The sequence below is a fragment of the Nuphar pumila genome, chromosome 6 (assembly GCF_984573655.1).
Source record: "Nuphar pumila chromosome 6, dmNupPumi1.hap1.1, whole genome shotgun sequence".
Lineage (NCBI taxonomy): Eukaryota > Viridiplantae > Streptophyta > Magnoliopsida > Nymphaeales > Nymphaeaceae > Nuphar > Nuphar pumila.
Window position 1 is genome coordinate 115,810,215 of NC_143254.1, and position 22,333 is coordinate 115,832,547.

The 22,333-nt window shown below is 36.2% G+C and overlaps 1 protein-coding gene across 2 annotated transcripts; it reads right to left on the reverse strand.

Moving 5' to 3' along the window:
- Positions 1 to 131: 131 nt before the first annotated feature.
- AMY2 (alpha-amylase-like 2) lies at positions 132 to 17,652 on the reverse strand. 2 transcript variants are annotated; one of them, XM_090008772.1, is made up of 13 exons: positions 16,983 to 17,652; positions 15,156 to 15,233; positions 14,755 to 14,794; positions 12,021 to 12,061; positions 8,613 to 8,739; positions 8,297 to 8,523; positions 6,440 to 6,585; positions 6,216 to 6,334; positions 2,118 to 2,206; positions 1,849 to 1,971; positions 1,638 to 1,673; positions 631 to 729; positions 132 to 548 (listed from the first exon to the last, which is right to left on the reverse strand). In XM_090008772.1, exons 2-13 carry the CDS (start codon positions 15,171 to 15,173, stop codon positions 357 to 359), a joined length of 1,257 nt encoding a protein of 418 aa, XP_089864898.1. In that variant the 5' UTR covers positions 15,174 to 15,233; positions 16,983 to 17,652; the 3' UTR covers positions 132 to 356. The 2 variants fall into 2 exon arrangements, with proteins under 2 accessions (XP_089864898.1, XP_089864899.1); XM_090008773.1 differs by having other exon boundaries at positions 16,977 to 17,429.
- Between the last annotated feature and the right edge of the window lie 4,681 nt (positions 17,653 to 22,333).

Genomic DNA, 22,333 nt, shown 5'->3' on the forward strand with positions numbered 1-22,333 from the left:
TTCCGTGCCACTTCGTGACAATAATGCCTAGAAACCATGACTTTTTACGAGAACATAGAATTTCAAAATTATCTGACATCCAAATACCTAGAAAACTTCATTATAACTGTTGCCCAGGATCCAGAACTCTAGATATTAACCATACTCCATAAAATATATTCTCAAGAATAGAATTTCAGTTACTACTACAAGAACAAGTTTTTGAAAATGCCATAAATGATTCTAGGCTTTTACTAAAGCCATTATTCTTAAGAAGAAACAAAAAGATAAAATAGACGAACCATCATCATAATCACCGTATAGGAAGCCTGCATCTATACTAACTAGCCTTGTAACCGTCAGCACTGGAAGGACTTTCACTTATGCCAGACAGCATATCGATGGCCGCTGGTAGCCAGATTCCATTCCCTGCCACTGGGACACCATGACCCATCACCTATCTTCATGCACACCTTTTCTCCAATGATTGCTGAATAGAGATTTGCTTGGGCCTCCATGATCCTGATTGAAGAGCGACTATGAATTCCTTGTTGCCTCCTGATGCCCACCTGCATACATTGAATAGCTTTTAGAAGGACGCACATAAACAGTGAAAAAAGTGTTAAAAGGTGTCACGGTATTGGCATATACCAATTTCACAATTTCATCATGGGTGGAGGATCCCCAGTCATAGAAATGATCATAAAAAACTGTGGGTATACCAGGATGTGTAAGTATGTATGCATATCCCTGTTGAAAAGACACAAAAACCTCATATGAAGCTGAGATATATTGAGAAGATGCTCATGGCCAAATTACAAAATTTGACAGAGAAACAAGTCTAAGCAACTATTCTACAGCCTACAGCTTACCAGATTATTAGATACTTTCCTGCAGACTATGGCATTAAAAAACAATCACTGGATACTGTTAGTACATATACCAAATACAAATAGATTGTGAAATGCTGTTTTCACTAATCAGCAATTTCTTGTGGACAAGAAAAGGCAATTGCTACTTGTTTGACGGGATGTAGCCCTGGCTGTTTTATGTTTTCTTTTGTGTTTTCGCCACACACCATGCATTGCAGCTTTTAATGCTTAACATGTATAAAGATATAATAGCTTTCCCATAGTATCCTGCACAAATGTATCATTGTGAAAGAAATCCTCTTCCAAGTCCAACAAAATGAACACATATCTGGCCCATCTATATTTTTCAAACTTGTAAGCACATGCTAGTTAGGTGCCTGTGCTTTTTTACAGGTTTTGGCCCATTCAAGTAGACCATTAATTGGATAGTAATGGTTAATCTACATCCATATTTCATATAGACCAGCACCTATTTTTGGTACTTTAGTGATACTTAGATCTGAGCTGGCATCTGGCCAAAGTCAGGCATCTCTAGCATGTATATGGTGTCCCCAAAATCCATTTTTCTTTTGTGGTTTTCTCATGTAGAGCGATGTCAACTGTGATATATAGTGTTGTTGCTAGTATGAGATACACCATCAATGATAATGAAAATAAGCTTGCACAAAAATAATTCTAAGAATTCCAGAAAAAGCATCTAGCAGAAAATAGAAACTAAAAGGTATCCGAGTACAATCAAAATGCATAAATATATGGCACACAGTAGAAAACTGGAACTGATCATACCTCCATGATATGATGAGAAGGGAAAGGCCAATGACCCTGAAAGCATGAGAATGCAACACCAGAGGATTAGATCTACTGAACAGACACTTTGTCGTTAAACATGTAACATTTTTACTAGCAAAGTTCATCTTAGGTTTTGTTAGATAAGGATGAAAGAATGAAGGATTATCCAACATGAGAAAGGAAAGATAACCAAACAACCCACTTATACCTGTGTTGAACCTGTATCATGGTTCTCTATGAATGTCACAGCCCTTGAAGACCACCATCCCATTACTCCAGGTGGCTTCCCATGAGGATCACTCAGACGCCAATATTCTCCCTTGACAGCTTCCTAACATGACAAAGACTCTCAAGCATAAGGGGGGACACACATGCATCAGTGCATGCACAAACACACTTTACACAGTGAACGATAAACAAACTCTCATAACTGAAGAAAAAATAAAAAGAAAAAAGAAACGTCACCCACGTCATTACCTGAAGAATGCCTTTAGTAGTGAAATCAAATGCAGCACAAAGCCCTCCTGTGCTGTCAATCCAATTAATAATTCTCTGGCGATGACTATCTGGCATGAAACGAGAAACATCAACAAAGGGTTCTTTTCATGATGAAGAGCAGGCATCCGGACTCCAAAACAATAAAATTAGTAGATTTAACACACAATTAATATGAAGTAGAATAAAATGCCTAGGGAAAGGGAACATAACAAGAGTAAAATTTATCCAGAAATGCCTGGTGAATACCAATTAGTGGTAATTGATACCATCTGCCTCACTGATCACTATTTGCAATACCAAAAATCAGAGGTACTCAACAATAAAAATCAACGCAATTATAACATTGAAAATGGGAACTAATTAGTGACAAATACATAAATATACACTATAAATTTGAACATTCGTCCATATTTCAGTTCAGAGTTAACAGATATTAAGGAGGACAATAACAGGAACACACAGACAGGTAAATAGAAAAAAGTAATGAATTAACAGAACAAATTCACACTTTCATGCAATTAAATGAGGCCAAAGCTCAAAATCTGTTCACCGATATTTCAATGCTTACTTAAAAAACAAAAGAAAATATCACCAAGGGACAAGAGAGGCTAATCAAAATGGTTTAAAGTATGGTTTGTACATCCTCGCATAGGAAGTAGGTCTTTAAATTCACAGCCATGTCCAACACAAAAATAGCAGTTTGGATCTTGGCAATGCCCGCTAGTGTATAAACCATGAAGTAAGACAAAGCAAAATGTTAGACAATATGGAAAAGGCTGGTAAATATATTCTTCAATTGGTGATATCAGTAAATCTATGATAATATACAAACTTCATTATCTCAATAAAATAGACTATCCTACATGTAAATTAAGCACAATGATACAGTCTGCCTCTTTTTTGCTTTGACCAGGAATTGCACTAGCTCCTAATGCAAATTTATGAATCCTTAGAAGACCTACTATTAGATGGAAGCATTAAAGCTCATATTTAATGTTATTTGATTGAACCTCATGAGATCAATCTTACATTAAGATGTTACAAATGGATTAATCGGGGTATCATGCAGGTCCATTTGGTGAAGAGACAAATATGCATAGGAAGCAACTAGGGCCAACCAATTCATTCCCCCAAATAATAAAGCACAAGCAAAATGGTCGTGATGGTCATTAAGAAAAGTTTGAAATTTGGACATCATTGTGAACTTATCCCAAAATTCAGATGAATTCATTCTAATCCTTGCTTGAGATTTCTCAAGTAGGTAGGACCAAGATGCTAGTGAAGTTATGGGAACTCATATAAACATGGGCTTATGTAACATGGACTCTTCTAAAAGGGAACTGCACCCACGTCGCACCCGCACCCATGCGACACTTGGACACAGCTTCCTTTGTGTCAGGTGAAGTCAACCACACTGAGGTCCATTTCTGTCCAAAAGTAGATTCAGTTAACCCTAACCAAGTCCAGTTTTGTCTACATTATATATATAAATGCATACACATACACGCAGTGTTAACTTAAAACTGTTAAAAATTATATATATATATATATACCCTCCGACCACCCCCGCACCCAAGTTTTTTTAAATTGCAGCATCCGCACTCGTATCCACACCCGCACCCGCACCTATGTGACATAGACATGGGCTAATCATATGGAAAATTTAAAGCAATTAGCACTAGAAGACTATTTTCTCTATTTCTATTAATTGTATGTTGCCTTAAATATCTTATATTGTTTTATTCAATTTTTTTCATAGGGTCATATCCATTATATGGATAATTGGTTTAGGGCCTACATGTTGAGGCTGAAACTAGCTTGAGAACCACAAGCAAAGAGGCAAGTGTATTTCCAGTTAAAGTTGTGCCATAACAATGGCTCATCTTTAAGCTCATGCTTATTTGCAGTAGCTATGGATAAAATAACATCATTTATATGAGAGGTCCAATAGTGTATGCTCTTTGTAGATAATACAAGATTTATCAGCCAAAGTATGGAATATAGGCAAAAGAATCTGAGATATGGAGAAAACTCTGGAGCAAAGAGGTTTAAAAGTTATTAGAAGAAAAATGAGATATGTATGGAAGAGTAGTCAAGATATTATTGTTAAGAAGAAACTCGTAGCACCAGAATATAATAAGTTACAATATTTACGCTCTATTATATTCAACAGAATGGTGGGTTTGAAGAAGGCCTCAATTAATGAAAATAAAGGCATCTGCTAGTGTATTGTCGATAAAGAAAATACAAGAAACTGTGGGATTACTGGAGTCATGTTGTAGCTTTAGGAATGAATTAATCGAGAAACATAACTCACAATGTTGGCCACATGTAGATGAGTTCAGGCTCACTGACGACATGATTGTTTTCTCATATAACTTAATCTGTATACATCAGGAAAGATTATTTTTTCAGACAATTTTGTGCATGTAAGTTAAGGTTTCTCATCCATCTGTGTCGTATAAGCAAAGAAGCACAGCCATTTAACGTTGTTCAAGAACAAAACAAATGGAAGACAATTAAAGCATCAGCTTGCCACTGAAATACCACTTCATATTATTTCATGTCATGGCACTGTTTAGCACAATCAACCAAGAAAATAATATTGACATTGATTTGATCCAGTTGTATTGATTTACTCAGAAACAATGAAATCCCTGGTTCAACTGAAGATTGTTTCAGGTTTTTATCTTAGAACCCCAATCACCTCCTTCCCATCCAATAAACTTGTCCTCGTCATCCTGCAGTGCTCTATCTCTTAGGGCCTATATTGGTAGCACATGAACACCTCTGATGTTGGTTTCCACCATGGTAAAGTCCTACATGCCTTCTGCAACATAGCAGTTTTCCATTGTACATGTTTCAACCCTCAAAATGTTATGTACCATGGGAAATCTTGGTTTAAAGTTTGCCACCCATGGATGAGTCAAAAAGGATATCATCCCTCAACTCCCCCATTTTAGATCAATTCGTCATCCTGCAGTGCTGAGATGCGTATGCTTAGATGGATGTGTGGTAATACAATAAAAGATAAGATTTGAAACGAGGAGATACGTAAGAAGGTAGGCATTGCATCCATTGAAAATAAGATGAGAGAGAATCGTTTACGGTGGTTTGGACATATTCGGCGAAGGCCTAATGATGCTCCAGTTAGAAGGATGGAGAAATGGGAAAATATATTAGTTAAAAGAGGTCGGGGTAGGCCTAAGAAGACTTGGATGGAGATGATAGGAAAGGATATGAATGCTTTGAACCTCACCGAGGACATGACATTGGATAGAAATGATTGGAGGAGAAGGATTCATGTGGAAGACCCAAAATGATTTTCTTTTTTGGTTCATATCGCCGACCCCAATTGTTTTGGGATGAAGGCGTAGTAGTTGTTGTTGCTGTTGCCTTCAACCAAAACTTTCCTGATCAATGTTCCAGATCCATGTTCCATCATTACAGTTTAATAGAGATTCCTATTATCTATTCCATATTTGAAAAACATAGAAGATGAAACCCGGTCTGTCTAGCTCTGAACAAGAAATGATGGTGGACTTAATCAAATAGGGAAAGAAAGGGCCAGGAACACAGACTATCCAGAAGTAGTTCCCCCTATACATGTAATCATCAATCTTTTTTTTTGTTTCTCCAGTGTCATTCAAACTTGAGATCCCTCAGTTAAGACAGTGCAACTCTTAGGACATCTAGCCATCTTATGCAACCACAAGCAATCCTCAATCTACTATTAGTACAGTTTCTAGAAGTTTTAACACTTAAAAAGCATATAATTTCGCACGACTTGGAAAAAACTATTTGGCTACCAAAGAACCAACTCAGGCAGTTACCAACTTAAAGTTTGTACAATGATATCCCGCCTTTTTTCTTTCAGTTTATGATATCCAACATGCATAATGACACTCAGATATTTTATTGCCAATATTCAATGTATTTATAATTCAAATGAACACTAAAAGCACATAACATATTAACTTCCATTATCTCTTTACACATAATAATGACCTGCAAAAATAGCAATCATAAATTGAGCACCAGTCAAATAAATTCTGACAATATAATAAAATCCAATACCTTGATTATAATCCAAACGGTAACTAGGGGGATTGTAATTGCAAGAATCCCAATACTCCCCAACTGCAAATATTGGACAAGACTGCTCGATATACTCTTTCACAAACTTTGCAGCATAACTGAGTGCAGAGTAACCAAATAAATGAATACCAATTTCCAGGTTGAACCTTAAATATCATCAGTTAGAGCTGCAAGCACAAATATATATATATATATATCTATACCCCTTTGCAAAATCAAAACGGAAATCTTGAAAGCCAACATTCTTAAGGAGCCATCTCAGCCACTCAGAAATATCTTTGCGTACAAATGGTTGAGTGTGATCGATGTTTGGGACTCCATGAAAGTTGTCCCCTGTGCTCCTATTCCCCTGCAACAGGAATCAAATCCTTAACTTTTTTTCTGATGGACATGCTTGGAAAATTCACTTTCAAAACAAATAAATTAGTAATAAAAAAAAGATGTCATAGGAACACACAAAGATGTTAAGAGACGTCTCATTACAGCAGAGGTATTTTCATCACGTTCATTCATAGTGGACCTATTTATGTGTATCAGTTGGACCTCATTCAATGTATTTTTTATTTCAGTTTTTGTCCATGTGTTGTTTCTTTTTTTCTACAATTTTTTTCTATTTATTTTTTTAATATGCCTTGGAGTGGCATTAATGTAATACTTAACATTATGTTAACTTTTCTGTACCACCCAAATTAGGGCATTTCTTATTAATAAAAGAAAGTAGTATGAAGCCTCAACACAAAGAATAGAAGTTTTGGGGCTAAACTCTGTTCGCTCAAGTTTCTCTCCTCCTAGCTTGCTCCAAGAAGAATTATTACATATTATATCAACCCAATACCAAGAAAGGCATAGAAACCTTTTAAACACCTATAATAAATCATCAGATCAATTTCTTTCATTTATGTGTCATGTCATTGGGAAAAGAATAGCTGCTTCCTGGTGTTGTCATTTGATGGTTCAAATACAGTAAAATTGACACTCAAATGCATCACAAAGTTCAGATATAAGACATGCAGAAATAGAACTAACAAAATTAGGTATTATCAAGAAATAGTTTCCATTAGATGTAGTATGGTTTACCACCATTGCGTATCTCATATAGTTGACCTTCAATAAAAAGGTCTTGATTAATTTTGCCATCAAATTTAGCCTTTCCAATTAACAGACCACATTCCATGCTTGTTAGTCTCCAAAAAACAATGAAACCATGAACAATGCTGCACCTCCAATGAATCTAAATACATGGTAGATTTTCATGGAATAAAGGAAATACACTAGTAAAGATTACAAGCATCTTATTCTGTTTTCTGATTTTTATTTTTTAAGTGCTAGCAAAATGCAGCATTCTTGTGAAAGCTGACACATTTTTTTATATTCAACTGTTAAACATTTTCCTTTTCCAATTTTCTTATTCTCATTCTTCCAAATTTTCAACATTATCTAAAGATCGAAGTTGAGGACATCCAAAAATTAAGAAACTAATTTGTGTCTGCACCAAGAGCAATTTTCAGAAATTTCAGATATTCAAATTAAAAACGTGCCTTTCAGGAATAATCTGCAGAACAATTTTTAACAAAATTCTAGTAGCTTTAACACAGAAAATATGTTGGTCCAACATTCTCACATGATAGCATGGGCACTCAAAATTAATCATTCTATGCCATTAATTTTTCAAACTAAAAATTCTCAGAATGTTATTAAATTTTTTCAAAATGCCACCAAGTTTGAATTTTATTATATTTTTGTCATCTCAGTGTCATTTTAACATCATAGGTTGTTAAGCTATTGTCCCAAAGCTTGTGTAGTAAAAGCATGATTTTTAATATCTTACACTATTTTTCTTAAAATTAGCCCATATTTTCCCAGAAATTTACTACGAAATAATTTTCTTGAGATATCGCCTTGCTGATAATTCCCTGAGTATTACACCTGATATATTGGTGTAGAACACATGAGAAATAACATCATCAGCTTCACCAAGGTGAAAAAAGAAGACAGCACTTATAGGTTGCACAATATCCACGTGAGAAGATTGGACACTTTTCAGGAACATGCGCACATACCAATCCACCAGAACAAGAAGTAACAGCACGCTCATCCCATGATAGTGGAATGCTATCATAGCGGTTATATGCACCACCATGCCCTCTTGTGGTTCCAACACGATGATTAATGACTATATCAGCCATGGCTCTAACTTTGTGATGGTGCAGTTTTCCAAGCAAGGACTTCAACTGGCTTTCAGAACCATATGCAGAGTTGAGAGAGTATAAGTTCTGTGGTAGGTAACCTATAAAATTAAATGGAGAAAATAAGTGATTCCCCAGAAAGACAGAACATAGAAAGCAGAAAAGGCAAAAAGAAAAAGAAAAAACTGACCTTCAGGAGAGAAAGAATGAGTTGGCGGTGGCAACCATACAGAGGTAAATCCAGACTTCCCAATATCAGGAACTTTATTTTCTAAGTTTTGCCACCAATTATATTTATGTGATTCCCAGTTAAAACCCTACAGACAATATAATAAATAAGAAAGAAACACTCCAGCTAGCAAGAGAAATTTTACCAAAAGCCAAAGGAATATATATATATATATGTGTGTGTGTGTGTGTGTGTGTGTGTCTTTTCTATTTTTTGTCCTTGTATGTAATAGGTCATTCCCTTTAGAGGTGTTTTAGTCTTTTTGTATTAATGTAATAGGGTCTGCCCATTAGGGGCAGTTTGGTATTTTTTTTTGTTTTTATTTTAAAAAGCACATCGAAATGGATTGCCACTATGTTCGTGACGAATTCTTACAAGGAACAATTGCGCTACCTTATGTCACTTCCGAATATCAGTTGGCGGACTTCTTTACTAAAGCTCTTCCGGCTCCTCGCTTCATGTTCCTTCTTGGCAAACTTTCCGTCATCGCCCGGGTGTTAAAATGTATCTCTTATATATATATATATAATGTATATATAATATAATATTACATCAATACCCGATAGGGGTATTTTTGTAAATTCACATAGTTGTTTTAGAAAACAACTATTTTCAGTTTTTGTTAAAATGTATTTTTTCTTTTCTTATTTTTTAATTTTATTTTTTGTATTTCATAAAAGCCAAAAGGGGCTCCAACCATAGAGTCGTTAGAGCCCCCAACGGTCACAAATGTGACCGTTGGGGGCTCCCAACGACTCCATGGGAGCCCCCTTTTGGGCTCTCCTTTTGAGGCATTTTGCCTCCCATTCTCTCCTCTCCCTTTTGTATAAATAGGGGTGATCCCCTTGTATATTTTTCATTCTTGAGAGCTCTCTCTCTTTTCAATAAGAGGCTTTTTATATTGTTGCCTTCTTAAAGGCTTGTGCTTGTATTGTCCCTTTGTGGATTTGTGATATTGTCTCTTTTATTCATTGTTGTAAGTGCTTGTAAGCACTCTTTATATTTCCGCTATATCTCATTACAAGTATTTGTAAGAGGATCTAATAAAGGTGGGCAGATTAAAGAAGTTCCTTTATGGTCTAAAACATGCACCTAGGGCTTGATTTTAAAAAATTTCAGATGAAATAAGATCATATGGTTTTAGTAGACATCCTATTGACTATTCCTTATTTATTAACATTGCTCGCCATGGAATAACAATCTTTTTCTTCTACATGGATAATGTGATCAAGGGAATGTTCTTGAAACATAGTAATGAAATGAAAGAATAAGATTAAATAAAAAACTAGGAACAGGTCAAGTACTTCTTAGGAGTAGAAGTTGATAGCGAGTTAGAACTTATGTTCTTTTCTCAACAAAAGTGTGCTATAGATCTATTAAAGATGAGAGGAATGAAGAACTGAAAAATGAGTAAATAAACCCTCTCCTATAAATCAAAGGCTAAAGTATAACAAAAGAAAATCATGTGCAATTCTCAAAGCATATAGAGGTATTATAGATTCTTTATAATGATTGACCTTTGCTCAGCTAGATATTTCATATGTGATTAACCAAGTATCACAATTTACACATGATCCTTGATTAAGTCCTGTGTCATAGACTCATATGGACATGCCAAAATGGTTGTGTGTCACCTGTGACACAACTCAACACACCCTCCAAAGCCGATAACCATGCAAGACACTAAGGACAAGTGTTTGACTGTGTTTGATAAAGTCAAACACATTTGACCATGCTGGACATGGTCAAACAAGTGTCAAAGTATATTTTGTGTTTTTTGGAAAATAAAATTTAAAAACGTAATTTTTTTATGGTAATGCTTACCTAATTACCTTAGAAGAGGTTTGTTTCACTTTTATGTAAGAGAGAGAGAGAGAGAGAGAGAGAGAGCTATTCATTGTTATCAATCTCAATACTAGAGAGTGGGTGTTATTGTTGTTGTCAGCCTCGGTACTATAAAAAGCTTGAGCATCTTTATTTCTTATAACAAGGAACCCATTCAGTTGCTTGAATGGTAAACCCCAGGTGACACGGGCTGGCCCCAAAAACACTTGAGTATCTATCATTATAACATTTTGAAGAGAGTAAAAGATATTATTTGAAGTGAAATTAAAAACTTTGAAATGTGAAAACTGAAAAGATGGCTGATCTATTCATGTTAAACAAGATCTAAAAAAAATGTTTTTTCCTTTAAAGTTTTAAAGAGAGATATAGTGCCAGTGACTTTAGGAAGGAATTTTAAACAATATATTAGGATTTCAACAATTTAAATAAAATATTACAGAATGTAAAAAGAAAAAGTAAATAAAGAAATGTTTCTTTTATCTATGTAGAATACATAATAGCACCCTCGTATCCTAATTTTTTAAAAACACTTGAATTTATGCCATGAATTTGAGTCATCTGTACATGTATCCATATCATTGACATAGATTTGGTCATTCAAAAATAAAATGTGCATCTTGCAACGTGTGAACAGGATGATCAAATGATAGGTTAAAGTTTGTGAAGCAAGGGAGACATCCAGTGGTTGTAGTTGACTTTTTAGACGCTGACTAGGTTGGAGATTCAAACATGATAAGATCCATATTAGGCTAGGCTCTGTTCTTTGGCAAGTATTATCTCATGAAGTAGTAAAAAGCAATGAACCATAGGTAGATAATCTTTATATTTTCTATATGTAAGATAAGGCCTGGTGCCTCAAAATATTACGTGTGTTTTTCATTTATTCAGTTCCTTCATCAAAAGGTGCAGCATATTCAAATAGATTAGTACTTCAGGGAGAAAATAGAAGATAAAGAGATAGAAGTGTGATAAGGGACTGAAGAAAGCTAGAAGTTAGTTTCTTAAAGGCAAACTATCCATGATCAGAGTCAATACACAGCCTGAGGGAGGCTGATAGGAAGTGTTGTTCAGGGAATTTTTTTCATTACAATTAGATGAGTGCCATTTTTATATGCAATATCTTTATGTTGTCTATGTGTAACATAAGGCAGTTTGGTCAAGATGTATTGTACCCTAAAAAAAGTACTTCAATAGACTGGATGTCTCACAGACTCACATTGAGGAAGACACGGGCTGCTCCTTTTCATCCCTAATTGCTCCTTGTATTTTTCCTCTTCACCTTATTCTCAGAGATACGTCTCCAAAGTGAAGTCATCAACACATAAGACTCTATAAGGACTAGAGTAAACTACAGATAAAAGGGAATGAAACCAAAAAATCGTGTATCATGGATGAAATAGCACAAATTATATTGATCAAGAAAAGGATATAAGCAACAAACTTGCAAGCCATCAATTGTTTATCACATTAATAACATAAATTTTTGTCACTTCTTCATGTAAGGAGCATAGATTTAAAGTATACCTGTAAAAGTATCTCTCGTCCAGCTTTAAACGCTCCTCCATCTACAACATAAAAAACTTAGTTGAATCAGCCATCTCTCTCTCTCTCTCTCTCTCTCTCTCTCTCTCTCTCTCTCTCTATATATATATATATATATATATATATATATATATATATATATATATATGTGTGTGTGTGTGTGTGTGTGTGTGTGTGTGTGTGTGTGTGTGGTTTGTATGGATGTGTGTAGTAGATAGATAGATAGAAGGAATAGACAAATCTGTACAGGCAAGCAAGCACAAATGTAGCCCATGAATGCATGTATCTGTTTATATGTGTGTGTCTCATGCACATACACAAGAATGCACACACACAAGCACATATGTGGCCATGTGCATGGATGCGCGTGTGTGCATGTGTGTGCTTGAATGTGTAGCCATCCAGAGATAGACAGATAGATAGACAGAGAAATAGATATTCACAAGAATGTGAGCACACGTACAACCATGAATGTATGTGTCTGTACTTGTATGCAGAAACATGCATGCAGAACTATGTGGCGCTTCTCTTCAAAAAGCAAGAGCAACAAGCAGGTCTTTCTTTCTTCTATCAAGGATGAGTGCCAAAAAGTAGCATCTCATCATTTGGCCAATTGGCCTTTTACATTTGATTGCTGTTAGTTAATCTGGGCTTTGCACGCCACATGTAAAAGTTTCACCAGAACTTTTTGCCCCTATCAAATTTAAAAGGCCAGATTGGTGTCAAATATCAATTGTTATACCAACAGTATTTTAGTAAATTCATGTAAAAGCCACACTAAAAGGTTCTTGCTGTATCAGAGTAGAACTAATAAATGTGATGTATTTTCTTGTAAAATTTCTTAATTGTCCATGATAGCAAATAATATAAGGAACCACCATGGTATTCAGAAATTTTCTAGTGGAAAAAGAGTTTTCTTGAACTTGTCAACATACAATGGCCATGGCAAATGTTGACCACTTCATAAACTTACATGCACACAAATGAATGTGTGTGCATAAGCACACTTTATGTGGCACATGAAGCACATCTAACAGCACTCCAATGGTAACACATGCACAGGTGTGTGTGAGGTGCACACATACTCCAACACACATACACAGATTAGTGTACCTTTTTAACACATGAAGCATACCCAAAAGCAATATGTTAATGATATATGTAAAACCTTATTCAGTGAATGAAGCAAATTCAAGAGTTATTATCTTGATGACATTATACACTATGTCCAAAGTAGCCTTCAACCAAGGGCATAGTCAAGAATAATGCCAACTCATTTTTTTTCCTTGTTTCATGAACTATTCCCGCCAGTTAGCTAAGAACCATAATATTGGATACTTTTGTTCTTCAAGAATATGTTTTCTATTTCCCATCTGTTAGAACTGCTTAACAATCAAACCAGACAGGTCAGGGTAGCTTGACTGCACCTACCCATCATCAAAACACAAGCAGTTGTGAAAGTTTGGCAATTTACTGTATCTGTTATTCTACAGATGAAATGAATACAATTTTATGTTTCCTAATAAGATGTTCCATTCATTCCAAGTGGTCGTATCCCGTCCTATTTTTGCTCTTAACAAAGGGAATTTTCATGTTTTCTGAGAGGCTGCGGTTAGGCTTCTTCTGGACATTCCTCTTGCTTGATGTTTACAAGAAACACACATAGATGCCATTCCTTGTAAAACAAAATTTACATGTTTGTGAATCTATATATCATAAAATTGAGTTAATGATAAAAACCCATATTTATTTTTTCCTTGGGCACAAATTATAGCAATTCTGTTTTTCCTTTATGAAAGAAACAACTATAGCAATTCTGATTACAAAACTTACATAATATAACCATTCATGGGAAATGTTCATTTGTGTTATTAAATTGATTAAGACTACAAAATGGAGTGACATTTCCAAAAATTAGTTTCTCAATCGATTTTTTCTTCATTGCCCATATATATATATATATATATATAGGGAAATGGAAACCTACAAAATAGGCATGGTGCTAAATTAAACATGCTATTGGATTTCCAGTGTTTTTTCTAAATTCTGACCATACAGTTGTGATCTACTTGTTTTTATAGGAATCACTTCATGGAGCATTTGATTCCGATGCATTAATAGGTTTTTATAAGGTTTCAAAAATCAATGGCTTATAATTTTCATAAATTTTCGAGGTTCCAAATATCATTTTTTTCATCCAAAATGCATGATTCAAGTGTAGATTCCTAGTAAATCAATCATGTTGAACACAAATATGCGCTCAGAATTTCAAAAGAAACACCAGAAATACAATATCATGTTTCATTTAGCACCATGTCCATTTTGTAACTTTCCATTTCCATTATATATATATATATATATATATATATATATATATATATGAAGTTTTGTAGTGCTTAGAGAATCTTTCAAATAATTATATAACGCTAGATGCCCAATCTCAAATTTTAGAAGCCTTATTCACTATATGATCATGCATGTAAGTTTTTGTGGATAAGTATTTCTTGAAATCAAAACAATGTCTGTCAATCTAAAAGCAATATCCATTAGTAGAATAACATTCAGTCGGATGAATCATTCAAAAATCAGCCAATGAAAAATACTGCATGAACGAGAAGATCCAAAGTAAAGATTTCATCCATACAAGCAAGGATATGAAAATGAGGGGAAAACGGCATTTAAATGGCAGCAGAGAAATTAAAAGATGCATGAGTACCTTCCAAGGATCCCACCCAGTAAGATCTTTCATCAGATACCTGCATCAGCAGAGACATGTAAATAAACTAGCTAATCAAAAGATACACTCACCTTATCAAAGCCTTTAGTGCTGGATGATCCGCCAAGACTACACATCAGCTCTGAAGTCAACATTTTGGGCTAGGACTATACCATGTATGTGCCTAGCATTTGATTAAAATGAACTAGGCCTGCTTCATTTTCAGGCCGATTTGCTTAAGGGGCAAGGTTTGAGCAGGTCTCAGCCTGACCCAAGCCCATACCATTCTCAGCATACAAATTCATGAAGAGCTTAAATTTATTTGATCTTAAGGAGCTGTTGGAAAAAAGAAACATATTCAAAATGAAGCAAAAGCTACATGAATCAGTGCAACTTTTTACATGGTCCAGGAAGCCCATTTTCAAAGATGGATTTTCAGTACAAAGTCTCCTTCAAGATGAAAGTGGGTTGCAGAACTCCTGCATAAAAGGGTCAATTGCCACTATATGAGATTCCATCTTAGAATTTTGCATTATATGAGTCAGTGAAAGAAAAAAAGAGCATAAGCCTCCAATTATAAAAGTATGTCATAGAAGTGAATAAGTAATGTAGTCCATAGTAGAACCCGGAATAATTAACCAGAAAATTTATTTGCTGCACTCTAGGTTTCTTAAAAGAAGGAAGAATCGAGGTTTTCCTGTTCAATTTAATTGAAAATTGAAATCAAAGATCCCACCCTGAAAATGTGAAAATGTTCAAAACAGTACATGAGTAAAAAACACAAAAACTACAATACAAAATATCATCCTAATCTACTAAATTGACTTGGTGAAAGAGGATAATTAGCATTTCATATCTTCTCCACAAAAATCAATACATTAACATGAAAATCCCAGGCAGGAGGCCTGAAACCCACTGTTGCATCTAGAAGCAGTCATTGAGTATTTCAGCATGCAACAAAGTTGTGATACTTCTTCAAGTGCTCTGATAGGGGGTTATATGTTTTGTACAATGACAAAAGTCCCTGGACTTCTCAACAAATACATCATTCTTAGCCAGAAGATATTTCACAGACTCGAAGACCATCTTAAAGTCATGATTGATGCATGTGCATGCATATACTTGCACACACATATACAGGTCCAACATGATGCGTATTTTACAAGTTCATCCAGTTGAAAAATTAAAAAGAAAATGGAGAACCTGTATTTCAAGATCAGAGAATCTTTATCAAGATTATGTAGATAAGTCTTATTTGCCCATGGAATGAGTTCAACCATGCTGCAAATGATCATGCTTTACATGGAAATTGAAGATTGAAGAAAAAAAAATGAGGAAAACCCATGTCAAGGTCAAAGAAGACAACACCAAGGTTATGAGATCAAGCCTTACCTACATTGTTCATGGGATAAAACTAATATCTTCCTGCTAACACAACCTCAATAATTTAAAGACACAAATATTACCAAGTTGAAAAGGGAGAGACTAGAATAGTAACATTTATGGATATCAATTGGGTTTCAAGTTATACACATGGATCTCAGTTGGGTCAAATAGCTCCGATGATGTGCATCGAGCTTGATCTTTGGATTGGACTTCCATGGCCTACTGTTTTCTCAAAAGAGGAGCAATCAAAACCCACAGCCACCTTCCATGTCCAAGCGAATCATTTCGTAAAACCAAGATTTTGTTGATCCTAACTGATCCATCGTTGTGTGTATTCGACAACTCCTTGGGAAATATTTGAGTTTGAGTACTTCTAATATGCTTCCAGATACTTGAAGCCAACTTCAGCATAATCATCGACCTAGGATTCAAACTAGAAGCAACGCTTTTAAAATTGAACAATTTCTAGCCAGTCAGCCTGGAAAAAAGACTTGCAAATACATCTCGTCCCCATCTCGAAGCATCAAGCAATACTCCAACAGTACTCGTCATTTGAAATCAATCAATCAAATAGCAATAAAACAACCAAAAAGATGAAACCATAGCGACTTCAGCAGATGAATTTCCGACGCACAGGAATCAATCAAGGAGGAATTATCATAACAAAAACTTGCAAATATCAAATACCAACAACGAAAATCAGTTCCTTCTTCAAAAAACAATACAATTCAATACGTTTAACGATCGAAAAAGAGAATCCTCAGCTGTAATCGAATAACTATAAGCACGAAAAAGAAAAAAAAACGAATGGAGTGGGCACCGTTAGCATGGCATACGTTTACCAGGCAATCTCAAAATTCTTAGGAAGGCTTTCTTCTGCTTCTCCAGACAATTCCCAACAAAACCAACGTCGAGATGATCCCGCTTTCTTCGAGGCGAGTGGTGGCCCTTTAATACGAGCAAAAAGGAGAAAATTCCGTGTCACCCACCAAGGGAATCCGCATCTATCTACCCATCCTCAGGCCGTGTCGTCCTTCTTCCTTTTTGGTGGGGACGATTCAAGGGAGGCCATAACATTCTTCGTGGGTGGAGGTCCTGCACAGGCAGCTACCGAAAGCAGGAAAAGAAAGGGGGCACCACGCTATTCACCATTCGCGAATGCAAGACACGGCAGACGAGACAGAATCAAATTTGCACAGTGAGAGAGAGAGAGAGAGAAGCGAAAAGTGGGATTTGAAAGGTTGCCACCTTTGTGAAATTCACGGCTTTGGAAGAGTGAATCGATTTGCATGATAAACCATGAAAGCGTCATCTTCCTTTCTTTCATCTCACTTGGTTGGCAACGAACGGTGTCGGGGACGCCTGGTCCATTCAACGCATCAAATCAGAAAGTCTCATCTGACGCAATCCAGACTCTGGGTTGTATTTTCACGTTCCCCGTGCGCGAATATATGCCCGATCTCGTAAAGGTTTTTGCGTGGAGCACTTCAATTGAAATTTTAATGCGTCTATGCCGTAGAATAACCGTTCTGAACGCTTTTTCTGTTTTTTTTTTTTTTTTACTAATGAACGCTTTTATCTGTTATCAGACCCGAATCTTTTATAATAGTTTATTATACGAAGATCGGCCACATCCACATTGATCTTAACCTGCATACCTAGCCGTCCAACAACAACCTAGGATAGCTTCATTAGCCTTAGCCTGCCATACTTATGATCACCGACTCCAGGCAACACAAAACTTTGTGAGCGGTGCTCCCAACTTCCAATGAGCACCGCTCAACCTAAGCTCCAGTAATTGCTAATCAAGCTCCATTTGGTGGATGAGTTCTCAAGATTTGGTTTCGCATCGCATTTAATTTTTTTGGTGGACAATTCACTGTTATCAAGATTGGTAGAACCCACTTTCATCAAAAATGATGGAGAGGTGTGCCAGACGATGGTTTTTTCTTACTATTTTTTTAATATGACTTTTTGGATATGGGTAAGAGATGCAACCGGGTTCTATACTTAAAGATGGACGGAAGGCAACTTTGAGCAAAATTGTAACGTAGTTATTACAAGTTTTTAATGACATACAATACAATGTGCTGTGGTGTGGTATCTGTGTTTTTTTTTTAAATTGGTGCAATAATTCTGTTATTTGAGAATAATTGCTCCCGTCACGCACAGGGTAGCAGTGTAATTTTTTAAGCATCATGTGCACGTTGATAAGATAAAATAGATGCCTCCTCTTCTGAATTCAAATTTCTAAATATTACAATAATAGTCTCAATTTTCTGACATTTTCAACTTAGCTTTGTGACAATTGCTAGCATGTGGTTCTAATTAGGGGTGGGCAACGGCCGGGAAGCTCGATGGGCCAAGGGAACTCGACCGGCCATGGGTCAGTTTTAGGCCAGGATTTTAGGCCTGAGCCTGTTCCGAAACCCGACCCGGTTCATTAGCAGGCCGGGTCTGTGGGCTACCAAGCCGGCTCGATGGGTTTGAGTTATAAAAAATAAAAATAAATAAAATTATTTGTTTTTAAAAATTAGAAATTACATAGTCACTTGGGTATAAGAGAACTTGTTAATTAATTTTAATTACCTAATTAATTGCACTAATTTTAAAAACAAAATAATTAATTGCACAAAATCACATTAATTGCACACACAGTTGGCTAGAATTGTTTTGTTTAATAATAGTCTAATTTGGGCCCGCCCGAACCCAGCACGCTTCACATTGGCCCAACTCCGGGCCATGGGCCTCTCTTCAAACTCGAGCACGTTAAGAATGGGTCGGTCCGGTCAACAGCCCGGTCCATTAGCAGGCCGGGCCCGCCTGATGCCCACCCCTAGTTCTAATCTACTGAAATTTAATTCAATGGACACATATTATGCTATTTCTCGGTTGAACTCCTCTCCAATTAGTTAAAAAGGCCAGATTCAGCTCCATCCAAATTAGGATCTGGCAGTGGTAACATCCGAATCTGACCATGTGGGAAGTGTATCCAATGTGCCACTTTAAGCCAACTAGACCCTTAACCCGATTAAGTCATATCCCCCTATTCGAATGCAGTATTACCTATATGCAAGCCAAATTCAATGTCCACCCATTGGGTCGAATTTTATGTGGATGCCAGGTTTTGGATCCATTACTAATTAGACCCGAACCACTAAAAAGATCCAACAAACATATTGATTAGTGCATACAAGATCCAATTGATAATTTGATTCAGACCATGACCCACTCGAAAATTTCTCACATAGCATGGATTGACCTGAGATCTTTCAATGCTTAAGATTATAAGCCACTGATTTTAAAGCCTTAAAAAATCTCATTTGTGCATTAAAATACGATGATTCAAGAGCGGGTTCTTACAGTTAGATTCAAGAGAAAAGAACAAAAAATCCATAAAAATCGTACTTCACACATTAGTTCTCGTATTCTAGTAATTATATATATAATCTCCGAACTATGAGAAGCGGGAAGGCTGTGAGAACCAGTCAGAACTGGTCTCCAGTTTCAAAAAGCCAGACCTGCTTTTGCAGAATGGTCTTGTCAATCTTTTTTTGAAAATGTAGGAGAGAGGATTCCAGTCCGGTCTCTCTCTCTCTGTCTGCCGGAGGATCTGAGGAATGTGAAGGGATGGATAGCATTTCTTCGCCGGTAACGGAGTAAGAAGGCTTACATTTAGGGAGGGATTGAATGATTCCGAGCATTCTGGATGGGGGATTTGCATTGTCGTGGTGACGAGTTTGTGAATGTGATGCAGTTGTTCGTTATCGGAGTTTGAGTTTTTACGGGGAGTTTCGGACGTAGGCTGCATCTGATTTGAGTTCGATAAAATATATATAGATAGAGAGAAATTTGTAAGCCTAATTTTATTGGGCACCAAAAAAAAAAAGAGAGAAAGTGCAACCTGTGATTCCCATTGTATGTCATTACAAATTTGTATGTCTTTATTTTTTTAAAGAATGAATGAATTATATAAAAATTTGTATGTCTTTATTTTTCAAAGAACGAATGAATATATGTATAAGTTCATTTTTTTAGTGAATGTGGTTCTAGCGTAGGGTGCAGGCGGGCATCTGGCATCTGGCATCTGGCTGGCAAGCCTTTGATAGAGAGGGGGGAGCTTTCGATGAAGCTCGGCTCCAACATAAAGTTTTTTGGCGGTGCTCAACCTCCAGTGACGGCTTATGTCTGGCCTAAACCTGGCAGCCAGATGGGCCAAGCCGACCCGGCCAGACATAAGCCGGGTTTAGGCCCGAGCCCATTCTGAAATCCAGCCTGGTTCATTAGCGGGCCGGGTACGCTGGGCTGGCTCGACGGGCTTGTGTTATAAAAAATAAAAATAAATTTTTTGTGAAAACTAAAAATCACATAGTAACTTGGGTACATGCAAAATTATTAATTACTTTTAATTACTTAATTAAATACACTAATTTTAGAAGAAAGATAATTAATTACACCAAATCACATTAATCGCACACACAGTTCGCTAAGATTGTTTTGTGTAGTAATCGTTTAATTTGGGCCCACCCAGACTCGGCATGTTTCACATTGGCCCAACGTTGGGCCATGGGCGTCTCTTCAAACTTGAGCACGTTAAGAATCGGGCCCAAACCCAGCCAAATAGTAAATGGGTTTGGTCGGCCCAGTCAACAGCCCGGTACATTAGCGGGCCGGCCCGGCCCGATGCCCGCCCCTAGTTCTAATCTACTGAAATTTAATTTAATGGACACCTATTATGCTATTACTTGGTTCTCCGATTGGTTAAAAGGGCTAGATTCAGCTCCATCCAAATTTGGATCGGGGTAGTGGTAACATCTGAATCTGACCATGTTGGAAGTGTATCCAATGTGCCACTTTAAGCCAAGCAGACCCATAACCCGATTAAGTCATATCAGTATTACCTATATGCAAGCCAAATTCAATGTCCACCCATTGGGTTGAGTTTTACGTGGATACCAGGTTTTGATCCATTACTAATTAGACCCAAACCACTAAAAAGATTCAAATGATAATTTGATTCAGACCATTACCCACTCAAAAATTTCTCACATAGCATGGATTGAAGTCAATTTCTTGTGAATTGAGGAGACGAAGCAACTATGAGTATTAGTGTTTCCATTAAAGTAAAACGATAATGGCCTAATTATGTTTGTCTCAAAAGAGGTAAATAATAAAGGGTCTCAGTTTTTACTTTTTCAACATGAGTAGTTTTAGCAATTATAAGTTCTTCACTTTTTATTCTTTATTATACCAGATTCTTTCATCATTGATGGCTTTAGTAATATCCCCATGTTAGACGGATGTAATTTCTCATATTAGAAAGAAATAATATTATTCACTCTCGATTACATGGATCTAGAATTGACGAACCTTTCACTCTTACAGAGCATAGTACAGCCAAACAGAAGGCTACCTTTGAGAAGTGGGAGTCCTCGAATAGACTTAGCTTATTGTTTTTGCAATCCAAAGTAGCTAAGAACATTTGATGTGTCACTCTTCAATGCAAAACAATAAAGGAATTCTTGGGAGCCATTGAAGCTCAGTTTGTTAGTTCTAATAAGGCTAGAGCCAGTATATTAATGTCCAAGTTGGTGTCTATGAAATATTTTGGTAAGAGTCATATCCGACAGAACATCTTGAAGATGAGAGACATTGCATCTCAGCTAAATTACATAAAGTTCGATATTTTAGACTCTTTTTTTATCCATCTTATTTTGACCTCGTTGCCTAGTGAATATGGGCCCTTCAAGATATCCTACAATACACATACCGATGAGTGATCTTTTAATGACCTCTTGACCAAGTGTGTTGAAGAAGAAGAAAGAGTGAAGGTTGAGAGAGTGTTGAGTGCACATATAGTCTCTTATCAGAAAAAACATAAGCCAAGGGCAAAGAAAAATTCCTTCAAAAAGAAGAATAAGAAAAAAACCTCTGAGGAGAGTTCAAACTCTATCCTAGGCAAGAGGTTCTTCTATAAAGCGTTTCTTTTACAAGGAGAAGAGACATAAGAAAGTGAACTTTCTGAAGCATAAGAAATAACTCAAAAATAAAGGTAATAAATCATTTATTTCTCATAAGTGCAATTGATTCATGTTTCATTGCATAGTTGGTAGATTGATTCTAGTGTTACGGTGCACATTACCAACTCTTTGTAGGCATTTCTAAACAAAAGAGAACCAACAAAACATAAAAG